Source organism: Chenopodium album, chromosome 3, assembly GCF_948465745.1.
Source record: "Chenopodium album chromosome 3, dcCheAlbu1.1, whole genome shotgun sequence".
NCBI classification, from domain to species: Eukaryota; Viridiplantae; Streptophyta; class Magnoliopsida; order Caryophyllales; family Amaranthaceae; genus Chenopodium; species Chenopodium album.
Genome location: NC_137836.1, coordinates 85,083,809 through 85,104,733, shown reverse-complemented (window position 1 = coordinate 85,104,733; position 20,925 = coordinate 85,083,809). Strand labels below are relative to the sequence as shown.

At 36.6% G+C, this 20,925-nt stretch overlaps 3 protein-coding genes across 3 annotated transcripts; 2 read left to right on the top strand and 1 right to left on the bottom strand.

Annotated features, from left to right (window-relative positions):
* The first annotated feature begins 533 nt into the window (after positions 1-533).
* On the top strand, positions 534-6,798 carry LOC145624707 (T-complex protein 1 subunit zeta 1). Its single transcript, XM_081677799.1, has 15 exons — positions 534-843; positions 934-997; positions 1,952-2,087; positions 2,642-2,793; positions 2,874-2,921; positions 3,023-3,115; positions 3,459-3,565; positions 4,441-4,555; positions 4,766-4,852; positions 5,338-5,542; positions 5,700-5,794; positions 5,935-6,003; positions 6,091-6,198; positions 6,284-6,402; positions 6,505-6,798. The coding sequence occupies exons 1-15, from the start codon at positions 710-712 to the stop codon at positions 6,578-6,580; spliced, it is 1,608 nt and encodes a 535-aa protein (XP_081533925.1). The 5' UTR covers positions 534-709; the 3' UTR covers positions 6,581-6,798.
* Positions 6,799-7,743: 945 nt separating this feature from the next.
* Positions 7,744-13,737, bottom strand: LOC145624706 (GTPase LSG1-2-like). Its single transcript, XM_081677798.1, has 7 exons — positions 13,338-13,737; positions 11,438-11,539; positions 11,267-11,353; positions 9,761-9,854; positions 9,526-9,582; positions 9,334-9,413; positions 7,744-9,254 (listed from the first exon to the last, which is right to left on the bottom strand). The coding sequence occupies exons 1-7, from the start codon at positions 13,559-13,561 to the stop codon at positions 8,102-8,104; spliced, it is 1,797 nt and encodes a 598-aa protein (XP_081533924.1). The 5' UTR covers positions 13,562-13,737; the 3' UTR covers positions 7,744-8,101.
* A 1,123-nt stretch (positions 13,738-14,860) lies between these two features.
* Positions 14,861-19,087, top strand: LOC145621202 (protein SUPPRESSOR OF PPI1 LOCUS 2, chloroplastic-like). The gene is made up of 11 exons (XM_081675943.1): positions 14,861-15,050; positions 15,195-15,261; positions 15,368-15,403; positions 15,505-15,649; positions 15,796-15,954; positions 16,071-16,141; positions 16,254-16,332; positions 16,729-16,844; positions 17,535-17,682; positions 18,270-18,339; positions 18,511-19,087. Exons 1-11 carry the CDS (start codon positions 15,017-15,019, stop codon positions 18,666-18,668), a joined length of 1,083 nt encoding a protein of 360 aa, XP_081532069.1. The 5' UTR covers positions 14,861-15,016; the 3' UTR covers positions 18,669-19,087.
* Positions 19,088-20,925: the final 1,838 nt, after the last annotated feature.

The window sequence follows — 20,925 nt, the reverse complement described above, 5'->3', positions numbered from 1 at the left end:
AAGGGTTGCGTCCTCTTGCCCAACTCTCACTTGAATGGTGACTGCCCACTTTCAACGGAGTCTGAGTGCTCTGATTTAGGAGATAATATATAAGGAGAGAGAAAATGTTTAGAATTATAGGAACAGAGAGAAAATGTTCTGTTTCTCATATTGATGAGATGATGCACTTATTTAGCCCTTAACTTTTCAGATTAAAGTACATCCAAATCCCTTAATAAACATCACATCGCATGTTTCTCATATTGATATACTTGCATTTGCTCTTGGTATATAGTGTATGAAGGGGCCAAATTTTTACAATTTGTTAATTGTTATTTTCTTTCCCCTCACCCACAAAATAAAAAGGGGTGTACAATGATAGAAGAATAGAGGATTTTCCATACGATATTATAAGTTACGCTACCTGATTATACAACCTATAAAGAAAAATCGCAACTCTTTTTAAAAAAAAAATCCGGTTGGACAAAGAAGGCCCGTATGTTAAACCGGCTTAAGAAAAGCCCTAAAACAGCCTAAGTCCAAAATACCCAATTCTGAACCTCCATCTTCCCCCCCCATTTCAGTGAAAACCAGAGTGTTCTACAAAACTCAAACTCACTCTTTCTCTCTCTTCTTCGTCTTTTTCACTGAATCTCCATTTTCCTGCTCCTGCAACTTTCTCTCTCCTCCTCGTTGAATTAGGGTTTTGTAAGGAAACAAACAATCGAAGATGTCGTTGAGAGTGCTAAACCCTAATGCAGAAGTGCTCAACAAATCAGAAGCACTTCGTATGAATATCAATGCTTCCAAGGGTTTACAGGATGTTCTCAAGAGTAATCTTGGCCCTAAAGGCACCATCAAAATGTATTCACATCTTCCTATTTCTTTCTTTCTTCATTTGATTTTGATTTTTTGTTTGTTCTGATGAATTTTTTTATGGTGTTTCGTTTTCAGGCTTGTTGGTGGTTCTGGTGATATTAAGCTCACTAAAGATGGCAACACTCTATTGAGAGAAATGGTACTTTTATTTCTGTGATTTATGGATCAATATGAATTTGATTTTTTAATGTTATGGGGTTTTCTGGGTTTTAGATTTAATATAGCGTTATGTAATTGGATTTGAAAGTTACTTGGGATTCATATTTTGTGGGTACGACCGTGTGAGTTTATGATGCAATTATATTGTAGCCATTGCAATGCGATTAGTCTATTGGGATTAGGGATTTAGATCCAAAGCTTCAGTCTTTGTAAATTCTTCCTTGGTAGGAGTGTTCATTGGCGTTGTCTATGGTACGAGTATAACACTAGTAATTGATAATTCAATGCGAAAATTGCGGGGAAGGTATTGGTTGCTTGATGTGAGCTCTTATGGTGCTTCTACATGGGTAATTTTGAGCTCATTGAGTGGTTGTGTGATAATTGTTAGTGATTTTATGAGCTTAATGGCGAAGATTCAGGCAATTAGAGATTGACAGTAGTATAGGAGCTTGTAGAAAGCGCGTTGTTATATCAGAATTCACTGTTGACTCTTTATGTCAATCTTCTTGTCGCCTATGTTCTTATCAAGGAATATTGCTAGAGCATTGTCACTCCCCGCAACTTGTGTTAATATTACTCAGTATTCTTAGATTTATAATAGTTAATCCAATGAGTACTAATTGTAAATAGTGACATATTAATTACGATTCTAATCTACTCTACCAGTCTACCTTCAACTTTTTATTTGTTACTGTTCTAAACCTTTCTCTTGTTATTTCTTATCAACTCTCTGTTACTCATCTTTTAAACTGCCTTACAGCCTATAAGAGTGGAGCTTGTAGTATTTGCCTCTCTGTATTTGATATTATTCATGTTAAGAGTATTAGGTTTGGTTTTAAATTTTTTCTTCCATTGTGTGTCTACTTGGAGAGTTACGTCTCTGAAGTTGTGAATTCTTATAGTTTTATGCTGACTAACATGCTTTCAAATGCAGCAAATCCAAAACCCAACAGCTATTATGATTGCAAGGACAGCTGTTGCGCAGGATGATATCAGTGGAGATGGGACAACTTCCACAGTGATCTTTATTGGAGAGCTCATGAAGCAAGCTGATCGCTACATTGACGAAGGTTGTCTAATGTCTAATTGTCTATAATACGAAGTATAGTTTTGTGTGTGACATATGAATACTGAATTTGAAGTACCTATTTGTGGTTTTATTCCAGTTTTTTGTTTGTTCCTACATATATTCTAGAACACAATGCTCTAAAGTCTATTATAAAGCTTTGTGTGTGACGTATGCATATTGAATTTGAAGTACATATTTGTGTTTTTGTTCCAGTTTTTTTGTTCTTACATAGAAATAGAACACAATGGTCTAAATCAATGATAAGATTTGATTGTGTACTACCACTTGAGTGTGTGTATGTGCTTTTTTTTTTTTTTTGTTGCTATGTGGTTTCCAATGCCTTTCTGCCTTCATTTCCTCTCTTATCTTCTCCATTACCTTTGACTACTTTTCCTGTATTTAAACTACTAATACTTCTTGAAATTGTTGTGGTGTAAAGACTTGCCCTTTTTTTTTCTACGTCCTACATTTTTATTGGTGGTTTTTATTCTGCTTACTTTTCAATTTGGACTACCAATGACTACACGCTAAATAATTTGCTTCTTGTTTCCTTAGGAATGCATCCACGTGTCATGGTTGATGGCTTTGAGATTGCAAAACGAGCTACTCTCCAATTTCTCGAGAAGTTTAAAACTCCTGTTGTAATGGGAGATGAACCTGACAAAGAAATTCTTAAAATGGTTGCAAGAACAACACTTAGAACCAAGGTTCTTTTCATGGCTTTTTATCTATATGTTTATGATTGGATATTTTAATCTATTGGTAATTAACATATCTAGCTTAACAGCTATATGAAGCCCTAGCAGATCAGTTGACAGAAATCGTTGTAAATGCGGTTAGTCTCTATGGCATGCATTCTTTAAATAGATTGAATTCTCTTGAGTTATGTGACTGGAAAACTAGTATTTGGGTTTCTAAATGCATGGATTCTTGTAGGTGCTTTGCATTCGCAAGCCAGAGGAACCAATTGACCTCTTCATGGTTGAGATAATGCACATGCGCCATAAATTTGATGTTGACACTAGATTGGTATGCTTTTTGTACTCTCTATCTCTTTCTCTTCTATTCAACTTGCCATATCTATTTGAATCTATAGAATGCCTTCCAAATTTCAATGTGCTACTGTTTCTTTGTAGCTGATTAAATTTCAGTAAGCTATTCTTCTACTGACATAATTAGTTGCTAGGGACTACCTTTGGGTGTTTTCAATTTGGGGTGGTAGCCTGGTAGGTGTTTGCTATATATTTACTGGAATAGATAGCTTTTTTTCTTTTTGAGTTGAACATGTGGTGTAATCCATTTGATTGTGTAAATATTTTTGTTTGGCACATGTTTTATTGGAATATTATGAGGCTTATGTTCATCCTTTTAGGTTGAGGGCCTTGTCCTTGATCATGGTTCGAGGCATCCTGATATGAAGCGAAGAGCAGAGAATTGTTTCATATTGACCTGTAATGTATCACTGGAGTATGAGAAAAGGTATACCTCCATTCTAAGAGAGCATAGTAATAGTGTTTTGTCTTAATTTCTATAGCACCTATGGTGTGGCAGTGGAGCACATTTCATACTTGAAGCTGGAAGGATTTCTGATTATGAGTTGTAGTTGTACTATTTTTTTTTTTAAATGTAAGCTATGTACTTTTGCATTTTTGACATCCGTTTTTTGGCAATTTTTTTTTGTTCTAGTTGATATAGATGAAACCTATAGGCTGGTTTTATCTTAAAGGTTGAAGATCTATGTTTTCTTAGGGGTATATCTACCTGAAGTTATTATTTATTGTTAGAAAGCCAATATAATTTGACTCTAAAACTGTCACTTGGGAACAGTGTGCCTTGCTCATTGCTGCTCTGAAATTTGGCTATATCAGAGGATTTTGATTACTTAATTGATGCCTACCCAACCCTTTTTCCTGTAAATTGTGTGTGAGAGAAAAGAAGGGCCTGGGGGACTGCTAGGTTCAAGTAGTCTTATTCCAAAAGCAAGGAGCAAATGGTGGGCAATCTTGCTCGACATTGTGTTCTAATTATTATAATCCAAATACCAAAAGTTGCCAACAGCATTCTGCACAGTGCATTTAAAAGTACTACTGTCTAAAAGTCTTTTTTTTGGTCGTTTTCTTAAGGCTCTAAGGTGATTAATACTGTACTAAGCATTTTTTTGGTCGTTTTCTTAAGGCTCTAGGTTGAATGGTTGACTAATACTACGTATTGTACTACGAATTAACGTGATTGCAATAGTTGCCTTTATCTATGTATTCAAGCAGAAGATGTTATAAATTTTTGTTTTTGTTTATGTTGAAAAGGCAATTTATTGTATGTTTTAGATTGTAACATGAATATTGTGTTGTATGCAGTGAAGTAAATGCAGGCTTCTTCTACTCAAATGCAGAGCAGAGGGAGGCTATGGTTGCTGCTGAAAGGCGCTCTGTCGATGAAAGAGTGAGGAAAATCATTGAACTGAAGAATAAGGTAATACTCTTGATGTCTAATCTGCTTTTCTTTCTTTTTTTTTCTTTTCTTTTTTTTTTTTTTAATTACACTTTTTAATGGCAAGTTGCCTTTGGTGGCACACTGGCATCCTTTTTAGCAGAAAAGAAGTATCCTGGCTCCTGGATGCTTTTTCTTGCTGTCATTTATGAAGGATTTGGTTATGTAATTTACATTTATTGTTGATTGTAGGTTTGTGCAGGAACTGAGAATAACTTCGTAGTCATTAATCAAAAAGGAATTGACCCCCCTTCTCTGGATATGCTGGCAAGGGAAGGAGTAAGTTTCCTCACCATTTGAATTTGCTTATTTGTTTCTTTTCTTGTAATCTAAACTTGCTGTAGCTGTAAAATCAGATAGAATCTTGTGAGGATTGTGGCTAATGTTCTAACTCAAGGTTTTCTCTCTACACGGATCAGATTCATTATAAAATGCTGCCTTTATTCAAGTTGTTCCCTGGCAATCAAACTGTTTATTGGTGATGAAGAAGACAAATCTATGCATAGACTTCTCTTTTGTAGGATTATGCATGTCATAGGACCTCTACTGGCCACTTTCACTGATTAGGATTCGTATTTAAGAACTTATTACCTTCGTTAGGCAGAATATTATGATCCCCCCCTCCCCCCCCTTGGGGTTTCTTTTCATTCCTGGTTTTCTTTCATTGCTGGCTTTCGAGGCCAGTGTTCAGTTCTTTTCCACCGCACTGTTTTCTAGGTGGCCTGGTTGTGTAGAATGTTTCTTACATACTTTTATTTTGGTAGATAATCGCCCTTCGTAGAGCAAAGAGGAGGAACATGGAAAGGCTGATCTTGGCTTGTGGAGGGGATGCTGTTAATTCAGTTGATGATATGACACCAGATGTCCTTGGATGGGCTGGATTGGTGTATGAACATGTGCTAGGAGAAGAGAAGTACACATTTGTTGAAAATGTCAGGAACCCTCATTCTTGTACAATTCTTATCAAAGGTTTGTGCTATCCCTTCATCTCATCCATCCAATCGATTTTGTTCTATCCTATGGACAAACTACTGCTTTTATGTTGTTGGTTTTTGCATGATTCTTGAACTAGTTATTAAGTTGTTTTAACTTTCAACTTTTTCTTCCTGTTGTTTCACACCAACAGGTCCCAATGACCATACCATTGCCCAGATAAAGGATGCTGTTCGTGATGGTCTCAGGGGGGTTAAAAACACCATTGAAGATGAGTCTGTCATATTGGTATGTTTTTAGTAGCAATGCCCATTTTACCTGGAAACTTTGTATTGAGCATTGGCGATATGATTCTGTGCAGTCATGGTTCTTATCCTCGTTACACCCCACACTTCTTACTTGGAATAATATGGTTCCTTGTCTTTCAGGGAGCTGGAGCTTTTGAGGTTGCAGCAAGGCAACATCTTGTTAATGAAGTTATGAAAACTGTACAAGGGGTAATATAATTAGGCTGACAATATCTTATGTAGATTAAATTTCCCTAAGTCTTCCAAATCTGATCTTATTATTTTTATTGTGTACAGCGTGCCCAACTCGGAGTGGAAGCATTTGCTGACGCTCTTCTGGTGATCCCCAAGACCCTCGCTGAAAATGCTGGTCTTGATACGCAAGATGTGATTATTTCCCTTAAGGTATCATAGCCTCATGTTTGTTTGCTTGCAGCTAATTTAGTCAGTTTATGACAAGTTGATGACTCAAAAATCCCATTCATTACAGGGAGAGCATGATCGAGGAAATGTCGTGGGACTGAATCAGCATACTGGGGAGCCCATTGACCCACAGATGGAGGGTATATTTGATAACTATTCTGTGAAGCGCCAAATTTTAAACTCAGGGTATATCCATCTCTCTTTCCTTTTTTTCTTTTTTTTTTAATCGAAAAGCATGTCTTTGTTTGCTTTTATTTTTTTAGCTGATAGCTTATCTGGTTATTGCAGGCCTGTAATTGCATCTCAGTTGCTGCTTGTTGATGAAGTAATTCGTGCTGGGCGTAACATGAGGAAACCTACCTAGTTTCACCTAAGCCATAGGATTTTGTACTGAATTTGTTTTTTTTTTTTTTGAATTAGATTACCTTGAGGGCTTGGTTTATTCTTGGCATTTGTATGATGGCAAGAGGAATTTTGTGTGAAGTTTTTGTATTTAGTCAGACACTTAAGTAGGGAATGTTAATGTAAGATTGATCTTGGGAAATGAACTAAACGAACAGGAATTACCTGGTTTCACAATCATTCCACTCTTATCAAATTGTGAAAGACGAGCTACTTAATTGAGCAGAAGATTAAAGAAAATTTTGAAGAAAAGAACTTTGAAAGAGATCAAGATAATGAAACTGAACTGTTACAACATATTGCCTATTCTGTTTAGCTGCATTTATCTACAGAAACATTATGTTAACTAAGTTGATTCAGTCTTTCCTTAACTTAAATCAAGGGTGTCTTTGTATTTAAGTAGTGTTAGATTACCTAACATTTACTTTAACTACGAACTTACAAAGTATATTACCAGCTAAATTTGGAAGTATATTTGCAAAGTGGAGTTATGCATGGCTGTTTGACCACATGGAAGTTTCACATGAAATGCCCACATTTTTCATGTTGAGCAAATGCATACGGAGTGCTATTGTCTTTCCAAAAAATTTTAGATTTCATCTTAAACATTGTAAGATGGTAAGAGAGTAAGCCTATTGGAGGATCGATTGTGTTGGTAAGTTTTGCGGTGATTTGTGCCGGAGGTTTCTATTAAATTGGATCACTTGAAGTCCGGCCTGAAAATTGCTCGAGTTTGGGCAGATTTTTAGGGCTAAATGTCGCAAGATACATATGATAAAAAATAATTTGCAACATTCATATAAGTGTTTGTGACTTGTGTGAGGGTTGTATAATCACGTGGTGTTTGTAGTAACAAAGAGAGTAAAGGGGCCTGGTGATGGGTAGATCGGAACATAAAGTTAATAGTTACTAGAAAAGAGGAGTCTTAAAAATGGGATATCTTATGAAACTTAGATGTTCTCTAGACTGTAAGTTGTTTTACTGTGATAAGAGTTTTGGCTAGGAGAAAAAAGTCAAGATAACTATCATTTTTAGATTTCTGTTTGGTTACGTTCTATCACCGGCAAATCCGGCAACGCAGCATGCAAAAATGCAAGAAATGGACCATGACATGAGATTTCTACCTTTGGCTTTCAAGATTGCAGCTAATCATAAATAAATCATGAATAATAAAATTTTAAAGACCAATAAGCAACAAGGAAATACTATATCATTTCTAAGGTGTGAAAGAGCGTCAAAACTACAAAATATAACCACTGTTATCCGAGGCTGACACTACGTACAGACCATACACTTCCACAGCACACTGTATCACCATTTTAGACTGTCGCAGTAAACTATTACCCAGAGCAATCCCACCACGACAACTCAACAAGTCCATATTTGTCACGTTAAGTGACTGATGTAGGTAGCAAACACGTACAAGCAGTTCAAAACCGAAGTGATCTTGTACTATATTCGAGGCATTCAAAGTTACACTGCATTAAGGATTATGCGGGCCAGTATTCACTGGCTTCTGGAAGGCCCTTGCCAATGGCATCCCATCACCACCATCATTTGTAACCCTCCAAGATCGATCCTTTTTTCTCTGCGGCTTTTTGTGGAGCTTGTGTGGTGCCTTTGGAGCTTTTTTCTTTCCATTAGCTTTATCTGTGGCTAGGCCGTTTGCAAGATCAAAGGATTGAAGATCATCCATTACATCTTGAAGATTCGGTCCATTTTCAAATTCAACAGATGAATCTTCAGCATCAGAGGATTCAGATTCTTCGATGTCTGACAGGCTCGAAGCAGCAGCAGCAGCAGCAGCTATATGTTTCTCTCTGTTCTCGTCTGACACCCCAGGAGGTAGCTCATAGTGCATAAGCTTCCCATCAATATAGTCCTTCAACATTTGACGAGAAGCCCGAGTTTCATCGGGCAGCCCACTTGAAGATGTATACCCCCGAGAAGCACAGTAAGCTCTTAGAAGCTCTGCTGCTAATGGAGGGCGAGACTGAGGCTCATAAGGCTTGGGTTTCGGCAAAGTGATCTTATAAACTTCTTCAATTACATGTCTTGGGACTTTATCTGCAACCACCTGTACCGCATCTCGATGTGCAGTCATTCGATCTATAGGCAAAACCCCACAAGCAATCATCTCATATCTTGAGCTTGTAAAGGACGGGAAAACAAGTCCAGGGCAATCACATAAAGTAAGCTTGTCAGATATTATCAAAGTCTGAAAATGTTTTGTCTTCCCTGGAGTATTGGTGACACCTGCACGCTTTGCTCCAACCAAAGCATTGATGGTCGAACTCTTTCCTACATTAGGGTAGCCAACAAACCCCACAGTCACACCATTTGATGCTAAATGTACTCCGGCATTTCCAACTGAGGAGTGAAAATGAGAGGAACTTGCAGCTTCAGGGCCTGATTTCCTCAATCTCATAATCTCCTCTGCCTCAAACTGTAAGCGGTCCAACAGTTCATCCCTGCCATAGATCTTTGTATCAACATCTTCAGATTCTTGCAATGTATCTTCTTGCATATGCTTTGGAACGCTAAGCATCTTCCCTTCAAGAGCTGCAGAAGCAGCTTTAGCTGACCAAAATACAAAGAGTATTCCATGATCATGGAAGTATTTTGCCCATTTTAGCCTGTACATGATAACGAGATTATTTATAATCAGAAATACATCAAGGGCACAAAACCCACCAAAGTTTATGAGGTAAGAACCTGATAGAATATGGTAAAAGGTCAGCCTTGTTAATAAGCAGCATTGTTCTTTTGTGCTCATCAACCTCCTGCACATATGCCTAAACCCAAAAAAAAAAAAAAACACATTAAGCAAAATATAAAAATACAGAAAGTGGGCACAATAGCTCATGATAAGTTCACACCAACAGTTCAGTATAGAAGGGATGATACCTCAAGATCGGGACAACGGTAAAACAGAGGGTTTCTTGCATCGACGACCACAACAATCTGAGAGCAATTAAAAAATCTGTAGGTCAAATAACTTTGAAAAATAAACCATGAAACATTACAAAGAAACCCACATTATATGACCACAAAAAGATTATAATCCTATAAGGAAGATTGAAATACCGTATCTTTTTCCTTTTTTTTTCAAGCAAGCTTTGACACTTAATAACACACTTACCAGATCACTACGTTCAACCACTCGCCAAAGCTGCCTCCATATATCCAAATTCTTCTCAAATGGAGTAAGGACAAGCTTCTCATTCTCCTCAAGTCTACAACAACATTATTTCCACAAATATTAGTTACATATTCCACCAATTTAATCAAAGTACAACCACAGTGCAGCAAGAAATGTTCCAGCGACAAGAAGTTAGCTTTAACTATAAAAATAAACGACCATAATTTATACTGTTGATAGAATACTCCCTGAAGATCCTTTATATAGCAGAATCTAAGGAACAAACACATGGTCCACTGAAAATAAACTTAAGAAATTCTTCTATATTTAAATAGCTTGCTCAGCATAGTTTGACTCATAATGTCATTCATATCCCCAACAACAAAAAGCCAAGGATTGAGTGCTTTGTACTCAAAAGGAGTCAAAACCACCCATAACTACTAGTGGCTTTATCTAATCCTTATTTTAACCCCTACCTTTATAATATATGTCCTTATCCAACCTTGCCCTTAATTGACCTTTGCCTCACCCCTAACCTCTTAACTGCATGCTGAAAGTCACCCTTACGGCCTTACATGCCTTATTCACTAATAACCCTCATAACTCCTTAACCCAAACCAAACCTTCACCATTAATGTTCCGATCTAACCTTTTCTTCCAACCCACACAAACCCCAACCTCGCTTCCCTTATACAACATACTGCTCACAACCCCCAACTTCTTCCTATTCTTCCCTTTGAAACCTCCACTTCTAAGTCCCCAGCCCCCACTCAACTTCTCTTCCCTTCTGCATTCAGCTCCTCAGCCTCAACTTATGCCTCTTACCCTAACACCCTCCCCACCTAACTCCCCATCCCGAAACTTGCTCCTCTTTCGACCCCTATAGAGCGAAAGAGCTGCCTGGTGATCAGTCCAGCTTCCTTCATTCCAGCACCAAACTCAACCTCTTCTCTGGCCTCTCTCTTTCACTCTCCAGGACACCAGCAATGATGCAATCTAGAAGGGATTGGATTGAAGGGCTTAAAAATTTAAGGAAAAGATATATGATAAAATTCAGGGGCATAGGGTGAACAAGGCAAAGGGAAACTGGTTCAAAATGTAGAGCATTTTGTAAGACAACCTTAAAGCTTATATCAACGAGGTCTTCACCCGCCTAGTGTGAACAAAGAGAATGATTTTCTGAACATAATATGAATCCGAGGCATATTGGATACACTCAATTCGTCATCAATTATGCAATTTGATAAATGAAAGTTCCTATGCATTTTAGACTGTAAAGCACATTTGATATGAGGCAGATTAGTTTGAATAAAGTACATCATGCAAGAGATGGTTCAGTGGAAGAATATATATTACACGTACTGAGCAAATTTTTCAAAGATATGGAAAATACATTATTCCCCTCTTTTTCTAGGTGAAGTTTAAACTATCAATAGGAATATGACATCTACTGATCAAATAACAGACTTCAAAAAGAAGCACAATAAATACTAAAATGGAACTTACTTGGCAAGGCCTCTACGCCATGTTAAAAAGGCTTGCTTTTCATTGATATCAAGCTCATCTACTGTCATCTCGGCAGTCCATGGCGGTCTACAGAAGAAAAAACACAGCTCACTTAAACTCAATCAAGAATAAGAACAAAAAATTTAATCTGAGGTAGGCGACAGTAGTTACCTTCGAGGGACACGAAGGCTGCCAGCATGCAATTCCTCCTCTTTCTTCTGTTGCTTCCTCCTTTGATCAGGTGTCAAGGCAGCGATGCTTGAACTAGAGTCCCTACATACAGAATTAATAATATGATCCATCATTGGAACCAAAAGATATAAGTGCGACATGATTGCAATTCAAAGATAGATCAGCAAAGCAGCTTTTCACAAGGCTGACCTTAACATGCTAGACAATAGCAGTAGTAGTGAGCATACTAGAAATGACAGTAGAAAAAATCAATAAAATTAAGGAAAAATTGACATTTACTACCGGCAAAAGTACCTTGCGTTACATTTGCTACCCGTTTAATTTTTTTTTTTATTTTGCTACCACCTAAAATCAAATAGTTAAAATTTCACTACCACTTAACGGAAACCGTTAAGGTTCCGTTAAGTTTATCCAAAAAAAAAAATTAAAAAAAATAAAAATAAAAAAAAAAAATTAACCCAGCCATCCCTGCCACCCCCTCCCCTCCCTGCCACCCCTTCCCCCTCCCCCCTGCCGGCGGCCGGTGCTCAGATCTTCGGCCGGCGCCGGCGGAATCCACCCCCTCCCTTTCCCCCACCTTACGCAGCCCCCCTTCACTTTGCCCCACCCTTACGCAGCCCCGACCCCCACCCCGAACCAACCACCCCCCCTTTCCCCTTCCCCCCCACCGGAATCCGCCCCCCAGCCCGTTCCCCCACCGAAATCGACCCCCCTCCCCTTCCTCCCTACCCTTTTCGACCTTCCCCGAACCCTAAATCACCACCCCAGAACCACCATAATCGAAACCCTAAATTCGTTTGGGTAGTTTTGGGGTGGTGGTTTAGTGTTAGGGGAGTCCGAAAAGGGTAGGGGGAAGGGGAGGGGGGTCGATTTCGGTGGGGGAATGGGCTGGGGGGCGGATTCTGGTGGGGGAGGGGTGGTTTTGGTTCCGGCAGGGGTCGGGGCTGCGTAAGAGGTGGTGGGCTGCGTAGGGTGGAAAGGGAGAGGGGTGGGTTCGCCGCGCCGGCATGCAGGGGGGAGGGGGTGGCAGTGAGGGTGGAAGAGGGGTGGCAGTGAGGGGGAGGGGTGGTTGAAACGGTGGCTAAACCCAACTAACGGAAATGGTAACGGTGTAAGCAATTGGTAGTGAAATAAATAATTTAGAGATTTGGGTGGTAGCAAAATAAAAAAAAATATTAAACGGGTATCAAATGTAACGCAAGGTACTTTCGCCGGTAGCAAATGTCAATTTTTCCTAAAATTAATAGCAAATTTTCAAGAGTTGAAAACTCAAGTGTTCCTGTTTCTGAATACTATAACTTCCATAAGGCCTCATATCCGCGAGGCAGTGACATTCATTGATCAGATTGTGTGTATATTTTGACACGGATTGTCCCAAGTCACCACTAACAACAATCAATTCATTTCATTACCAGTAAACAACACCTATGCATGACAGATATCAATCATGTAACATAGAGGAGAACAGCACCAAATCAATTGATAAGGAGCTTATCTTCTACCTGACCTAATATGCATTTAAAAGACAAAGAAATTGTTCTTTCTGCACTTCAAACCTACCTCATGAAACTTACAACATTTCCATCTAAAACCAGAAATGGCATAAACTTTATTTACCAATACAAATGAGTTCAAGAAAAACATAACGTTCAGCAGTTAACATCCCAAAAATCCCCAATAAACAAAATTTCTATCTTTCTTAAAACCCTTAAACCCATATCAGAAAATCCCCAATAAACATAAAAATTTCTATCTTTCCCAAGAACCCTTAAACCCAAATCAAACCACTAATCACACAATTAACAAGAGAAAAGCACAAAATTAAAACAATAATGATAAAAACAGGAAAATTAAATTAATAAAGAGAGGAAGGACATACGAATCAACAAGTAATTGAGGAACAGGGTTGTCGGCAGTGAAGACACGGTCAGCTTCATCAGCTTGTTCAAGAACAGCATCAATGTCGGAAACATCAGTAACAGAAATTAGGGCTTTCTTGTTGTGGGTTTTGTAAAAGCGACCTTTTTCTTTGGTTTGCTCAACAACATGATTATGGTGCTTAACTAGGGCTCTTCCAAGCCCTGTTTTTTCTCCTTTACCCATAAAAAAAGTCTGAATTTTTCTTCCCAAATCTTTTCTTGTATTGAAGAAGGATGCAAAAAGGAGGCGCCTTTCTTTGGGCTTTGGCAAATGGCAATGGCTGCCTGTTTCAGCGGTAGTGGATGAATAGAATAGAAGTTGGGAGAAAAATGAGAGTGAGTTTATGCCTTCCGAGTTAGCTCGGTTGAGTCCCACGTATGTGCTGAGTTCATGCTTTTGTGGGGTTTGCTAAATGCGAATTGTGATTTGTGGGTGTATAGCGCAAATTCTAGAGCACCCTACGCGTAGAATTTGTTATATACGTCCGGATAATTGCTTATTTGTTGATTAAATGAGTAAATGACTCTTCACTTCTCGTATATATAATAGACTCTTCCTTACACCATGCTAACAATTGTAAATTTTAAATATTTGGTAAAGAATCTAAACATCAACAAAATTGAATATTTAGTAAAAAAAATTGAACAATCGCAAATTCGCAATACACCACGCTTATACTTTTGAACATTTAGTAAAAAAATCTAAACAATCGCAAAATTTGAACTTTTAGTAAAAACAATTTAAACAATCCCAAATTTTGAACATATAGAATATTAAATACAACACTATATAATAAACGTACTTAAATTTCAAAAATTGAAAAATTATGAACCTAATGGATTTGAATTAAATTGAATTAAACTAAATTAAAAGACTAAAAATAAGTCCAATAGAACATAGTCTAATTCTTTCAAATATTTTCAATGTGACCCCTTTCAAACTTTAATGAGAGTAATAACAAATTAGAAAATTAGATACAAAATGAGATAAGCATAATCTTTGCATAGTATCATTAATTAATCGGTAGAATCTTCATATCAATCATTTACTTTAGCTCTATTCAAAAAAAAAAAAAAAAAAAATTCATTTACTTTAGCTTTTTCACTCTTGCTTGATTATACGTAGTATAATATTAGTAATGGTAAAAACCAAATTATATAGAACTGCTAATCTCTAATAGTCTAATACTACCATAAAGGTTCTAAATTAGTTAAAACCGTCAATATTGTTAACAATTTTACACTTATTAATATCAAACCTTAAAATCGAGTCAATAAATGGTATTGTGAGAAGAACTTTTTAAATCAATGTATATAAGCCTATAAGGAATTAGTTTATGTTACGAAATATTATACTTGTATTGTTTTGGCAAATCACCCCATTATGAATTATGCAAAAGCAATTGAAATTTTAGAAAAAAAAAAAAAAAAAAAAAAAAAGCACAATTCAAGAAGTTAGAAAGCCCAAGGAGAAAGAAAGAGACAACTTCTAAGTTCTAACCCATATGCTACTCCAACTCTCCAACACAACCTTTCTTCTCTCTTTATCATCTCCTTTATAATTTTACACTGCAATTGCTTGCCTTCATTTCAATTTTTTCGGGTCCAATTTTTTCATGATTGTTGTCAGACATTATTCATGGGAGCTCAGAAGAGCATCCATGCTGGTAAAGGTCAGTTCTTTTTTCTCTTTCAATTCTCAATTTTTTTTTTAAAAAATAAAATTAATTTTACTAAATTAATATGGATAATTAATGAACTGGGTATTCAGCATTTGCAATTTGGTAATTGTATTCTATAATTTTGTTGTTCGTCAGCCAAAATTGATGTCAATGTAGATTTGAGTCACAAGCTATGCGCTGCTTTAATGCTGCCCCCTTTCAGGTTTCCATCTTTATCTCTTAATTCAGATTAATACCAGAAAATTTGTAGTCTTGTTAATTAATTGATCATGTTATTAATATGCATTTTTATTTAATTTCTGCAATAGGAATTCTGGAGGTCCTCTTTCATTAGTTATTGGGAGGTAATAAATTATAAAACTTGGAATATTGGAGGTTAAAAGCTTTGATAATTATATGCTTAAATTTGTGGAAAATTATGAAATTAATATGTGTTTTATGGCAGTTTATGCATTAAGCACCCTAATTTATTTGGTGGAAGTGAGAAGCTTGATGTGTTTTGGGACAAAGGATTGTATGACACAAATGTTGTGGTGGCTTATAGGAGGCCCAGGCCTGAATGGCTTCCTCAGCAGTCTGTTGTGGTTCAGGTTTGATCACTGCTTGTCATAGTTTTCGAGTTAAATGATGATTATTAAAATTTTCGAGTAGCGAATTACTTTTGTTCAGCATTTTTAGACCATTTGGGCATTTGTTGGGTGGATTTTCTTATGCAAATATTTCTCTGGAAAATCAGCATTCTATTTCACCTGAGATTGGAGTTCATGGTTTGCCCGTCGATAACTTCTCACAATCTGGGAGTGGGGGTGTAAATCTCTGTCGCTCCTCCGTGGGTTTAGAATTGAGTGAGCCTGCTAGCTCCAATTGGAGCAGTACAACCAGTGTAAAATTTGAGGTGAGGTAACATGCCACAAATTGAAAATTTTGCTTTGGGTATTATAAATTGAGTCATCTGTGAACTCAAGTACGAGTTTTCATATGAAAATTTTGTCAAATGTGTACCTTGTGCAGCATGTTCGCCCTATGAGCGATGAAGGACGCCCTATAAACCGAGATCTTGATGGTTTTCCGGTGACTTGCAGGTTATTGAGATTATCAACTTCAGTTTGTATTTAAACTTGTCTAGTGGTATGCTTTCCAAGGCACTATTTTGACAATTGTTTTTCCTATCTCTTCGAAATGTCCTGTGTGCAGCGGAGGCACCCATGATAGTATGGTGGTGTTGAAACAAGAAACTCGTTATGCCAGGGCAAATGATAATTTCTTTAGTCGTGTATTATTCTCAACTTATGATCTAAGATGTGAACTTTTTACCACAAATTACTTACAGTGTGTTTGGATAGATTAGGGGGAAGGAAAAGAAGGGGAGGGAGGAGAAGGGGTGGGAAGGGGAGGGGAGGGGAGGGAAGAATGAAGAGTTTTCCTTCCAAATCTCTCCATTGTTGGAGAGATCAATTTCTTGCAATTCTATCCCTCCATTTCTTTCCCCTCCAATTCTCTTCTTTCCTCATTTGCTATCCAAATGAGAAATTATCTATCCCTCAATTTCTCTTCCCTTCCTTTCCCTCTATTCCTTCAATCCAAACAAAGTGTTAAGGAAATGAGATATGAGTTTCTGCTGCATATTACTTAATTGTTCTTGTTTTTTTTTTTATTTTTTTTATTTCAGTTCAGCTTGCAGATAGAACAAGGAGTCCCAGTTTTGTCCAAATGGCTTGTTTTTAACCGATTCAAGTTTGTTGGCACTAAGGGTATCAAACTTGGGCCTTCTATTTTATTGACAAGGTGAGCACCGAGAGATAGGAACTAATGGAGTTGTAATTTATGTTTGCAGAGGTTGAAGAAAGAATTTTAATGACATAGTTCAATGATGCAATTTAATCATTTAGATTTTAGAGATTGATCAACTTATCTGAGTGTAAAGAATTGAAGTCAGCTTTGAATTCATATATTTGCAATTTTGGATAAATTTAATTCCTTTTGACAATTGTACTGTAAAAATGATAGTTAGATCCTGTTCCTGTTTTTTTGTTGCAGTTATCCCCTGTTCATTTTTCTTGTCCTACACTGGCGCTATCAATTAGTGCCCGAGCTCTAACAATCCCTCTATTACTGATTAGTGTCTTCTCCCTCTAAATCTATAACATTTCATTCGAGCTGGTGTTAAGCTTCTTCGCATAATACACATCTTTAACATCGTTGTGATTCCGATATTTGCTCTGACAGTCTGACATAGGATTATTTCCTGAATTCTGATAAAGTTTGAGCTAGACTAGTCTGTACTCAATTGCAGTTACATAATACTCCTTTCCACAATTTGAATCATCAGAATCATTATCACATTGGACAATATAATTTCTGCACCCATGTTTGTTAGAGTTTTAGTTCGCGTTCATTTCTGAAACACGAATGCATTTATAGATGCTTGTTGTAGGTATTATTTTCTCATCTTTAATTACACGAAATTCTCAACAGTATCACTGGAGGTTCCATTGTGGGGGATATGGCTCCTTACCAAGCATTTGCTATTGGTGGTCTTGGTAGTGTTAGAGGGTATGGCGAAGGTGCTGTTGGAACTGGAAGATCATGTTTGGTTGCCAACAGTGATTTAACATTCCCGTTGGTAAGTATTTGCTTTCACACTTAGCAAATTTACATATGAGGTGTTTCTGTAGCTATTTTATAAACCATGTTGCTGACTCCCTGGCAGTTTTCAATTAACTGTGTCACCTGGATAATTTCTTCTTGTCATTTGACCCTTTTTCCCCTCTTCTGCTTAGGCTTAATGTTTCATTCTCGTACTTTGGTTGGACCTTATGTGTGCCACACACAGCCACAGTTCCGGAATATTGTAATTGTTGTCTGTTTTCATGTAGGTTAATGACGTTTAGGATCATCCTAGATCAGCTAGTACTCTTAAGTAACATCCAATTGTGAGTTAAAAAAAAAAGGTGACATCCAATTAGCTTGATTATATGAGCCGTCATTGAATGAGCCTCCCTAATACAATGTTACATGGACTTTTAATTGGTGGCAACAAGATGTATGATAGATTATTGACTTGTTACTATTTTTGCTTCAAAGTTCAAACTGTCCCCCAGGTCCCCTCTCTATCTTGGAGTGATTGCATGTTCTGACAATTTGATTTATGTTTGAGTTGCTGGCATGTTCTATGTAGCCCTTAGAATTTTCCCTTTCTCTTATCTCCAGAGCAAAATGTTAGAAGGTGCAATTTTCTTAGATTACGGATCTGATCTGGGTTCTGGTCGGCTTGTTCCTGGTATGTTCCATCTATTTTGAAGCATTTTACCTATACTTTTTCAGAGCTTGCTTTCTGATCTCTCTGATATAGATATATTCGAAGATTTTGTTTGAAGCTGCATTACTTTTCTCTGCAAACTTAGACTTTGCTGGGAATTAAGTTACACCTTTCTTGGTTGGGATATGACAGGAAATCCAGCCTTGCGACAAGGCAAACCAGGAAGTGGAGTTGGGATAGGATATGGCTTACGCTTCAAATCACCATTTGGCCACTTCCAAGTTGATTATGCTATGAATAGTTACCAACAGAAAACTGTCTACTTCAACATCACCAATGTATCTTCATAAATGACTCTTGCAATTCCTTTGAAGACCTCGATGAGGACTTTCCTGATTAGTTTTTAGTTGATATTTACTCGACGATTCATTATTCTTTACAATCCCTGGTATCTTCACCTACAATGTACAAATGTTGATGATGAAGAACATTATTGACCGCGGCTTGAATTGCAAGACTTGCTTTCACCATCAATTGAAGACACTTGATATTTACTAAGTGTTCAATCCATTGATACGAGTCTTTGGTTTTCGTTTTCTCTTTCGCAAGGACTCCTTCACAGAGTCCAATTTCTCAATGGCATATTCTTGTATGTGTTGACTATGTTAAAAGAAAAGAACTTGGAAAATTTTTAATTGAAGGGATTGAATATCTTGCTTGATGTCAATCAATGAATATTCCAAACTTGCAAACATAGTTTGACCATAAATACTGTATAATTAAGTATTAAAACTTACGAGTATGAAATTTTATATTAACGTCTATTTGACAACATTTTACGATGGATATATTAGCATTTGTTTCTGACACGTAGTAAAAAAACCTGTAGTCAAAGTGAGTACTTGAAAAAAAGAAAAAGATAAAATTATGTCAAATTATTCTGAAACGGATGAAGTACCGTGTAATATCGTTGTTGACCAATTGTCAAAGTAAGGCAAAGGGGCAATGTTTTTAAGCAGTTTAGTGATGACATAGACCAAAGGCTGAAATCTCAATAGGCCAGTAGGCCCATGCTCTTTGTATATTTCCAAATGGGCTTCAATTTGATTCTTGTGAAAAGAAAAATTATTGATGTCATATCCCAAAATGCTTTGCTGCTTAACTTTGGTGAATGAATTGAATATATGCTGCTAATGTGAAAGTCCAAGCACCCACTAGAATTTAGATTATCATAGTTTCAAAGCTAGACCTTTGAAAATTATACATTCGTAGTATTATGGTTACTGCATAAGTAGTGATAATATACAGAGTGTACACATCATATGTTACAAGATTTCACATTAAACTCTTCTATGTAATAGTAATAAAATGAATCATGGAGAATTTTAACGAGTGAAGACTAATCAATAAGAAGTGGGTGTGAATCTAATTCCTACTAATTAGCCTTGACATTTTCTTTTAAGAAACTACGGTGTAGAAGAATAAACCGTAAGGAAAAGTAGGTGATCAAGAATTATCATTTTATATCAATTTCGCGAGTTCCCAATTCAAAAAATAAATTGATGATGGAGTACTACTTAGTACTTAGTATAGATCAAGAGTCAAATATATAGATGACGCAGCATATTTGAACCAAGTTATAATTAATAGCAAATAAAAGAGATAATGAAATACTTCATGCATGAACTAATCAAAGATGAAAGATGATAAAACAAATACCTGAGGGGCAGGTGGCCCTATATTCTCTCACAGTATGAAAATGATTTAAAAGGAGGTTGTTTGCATTGGTGTTCTCTATAAAAGCGTAATATTTGATTGATTAGTGATAATAATTCAATCAAATATAAGCTAATTATATGATTAATTAATAGATTGGGTAGTTGGCTTATTGTTATCATCAGTTGTCATCAACTCACCAAACTATAGTACCAAAAAATATGTCAACCTCATTATAGTCGTTAGCCCCACTTTCCGTCCTTGTGTAACATCTTTTAATTTAGGTTCACATGTAGTACTATAGATCTACTAGTTAGAAATGTTATGGACCAATTTTTCAACATTTTACTTGAAAGATATACTACCTCCGGTCCAAATTACTCGCAACTTTGGGGTATTATTTGTAAGATATAAAATATTCCAAAGTTGCGACTAATTTGGACCGAAGGTAGTATATAGATCTACAAGTACTTCGTATATGTCTAGTATGGGAAATTCAAAACTTATTATTTTGAGTTTTTATTTATATTATTAAGCATACTACAAGTACCTTTGCCCTATATGCTACTCCATAAAAGATGTTTTTGCTTTTCAACATCAAATACATATAGAGAAATGTTAAGAAAATAACTTTTACTAAGAATCAATCTACTACAAGTAATAATTTGTCATATGAGATAAGACTTTCGAAAGCGATAAACATAACTAGTTCGAAAGCGAGAGTAATCAATTTACAATTACTTTAAGAAAACAAAACCACATCATATTTAGTATGATTAAAGTGCTTCACAATCAAGAGCTAAACATTCTAAATAGATGATAAAAGTTAAAAGAAACCTGGAAGGCTGGAAACATGATTCTAACACAAATTTGGGATGTATAAAAGTGATG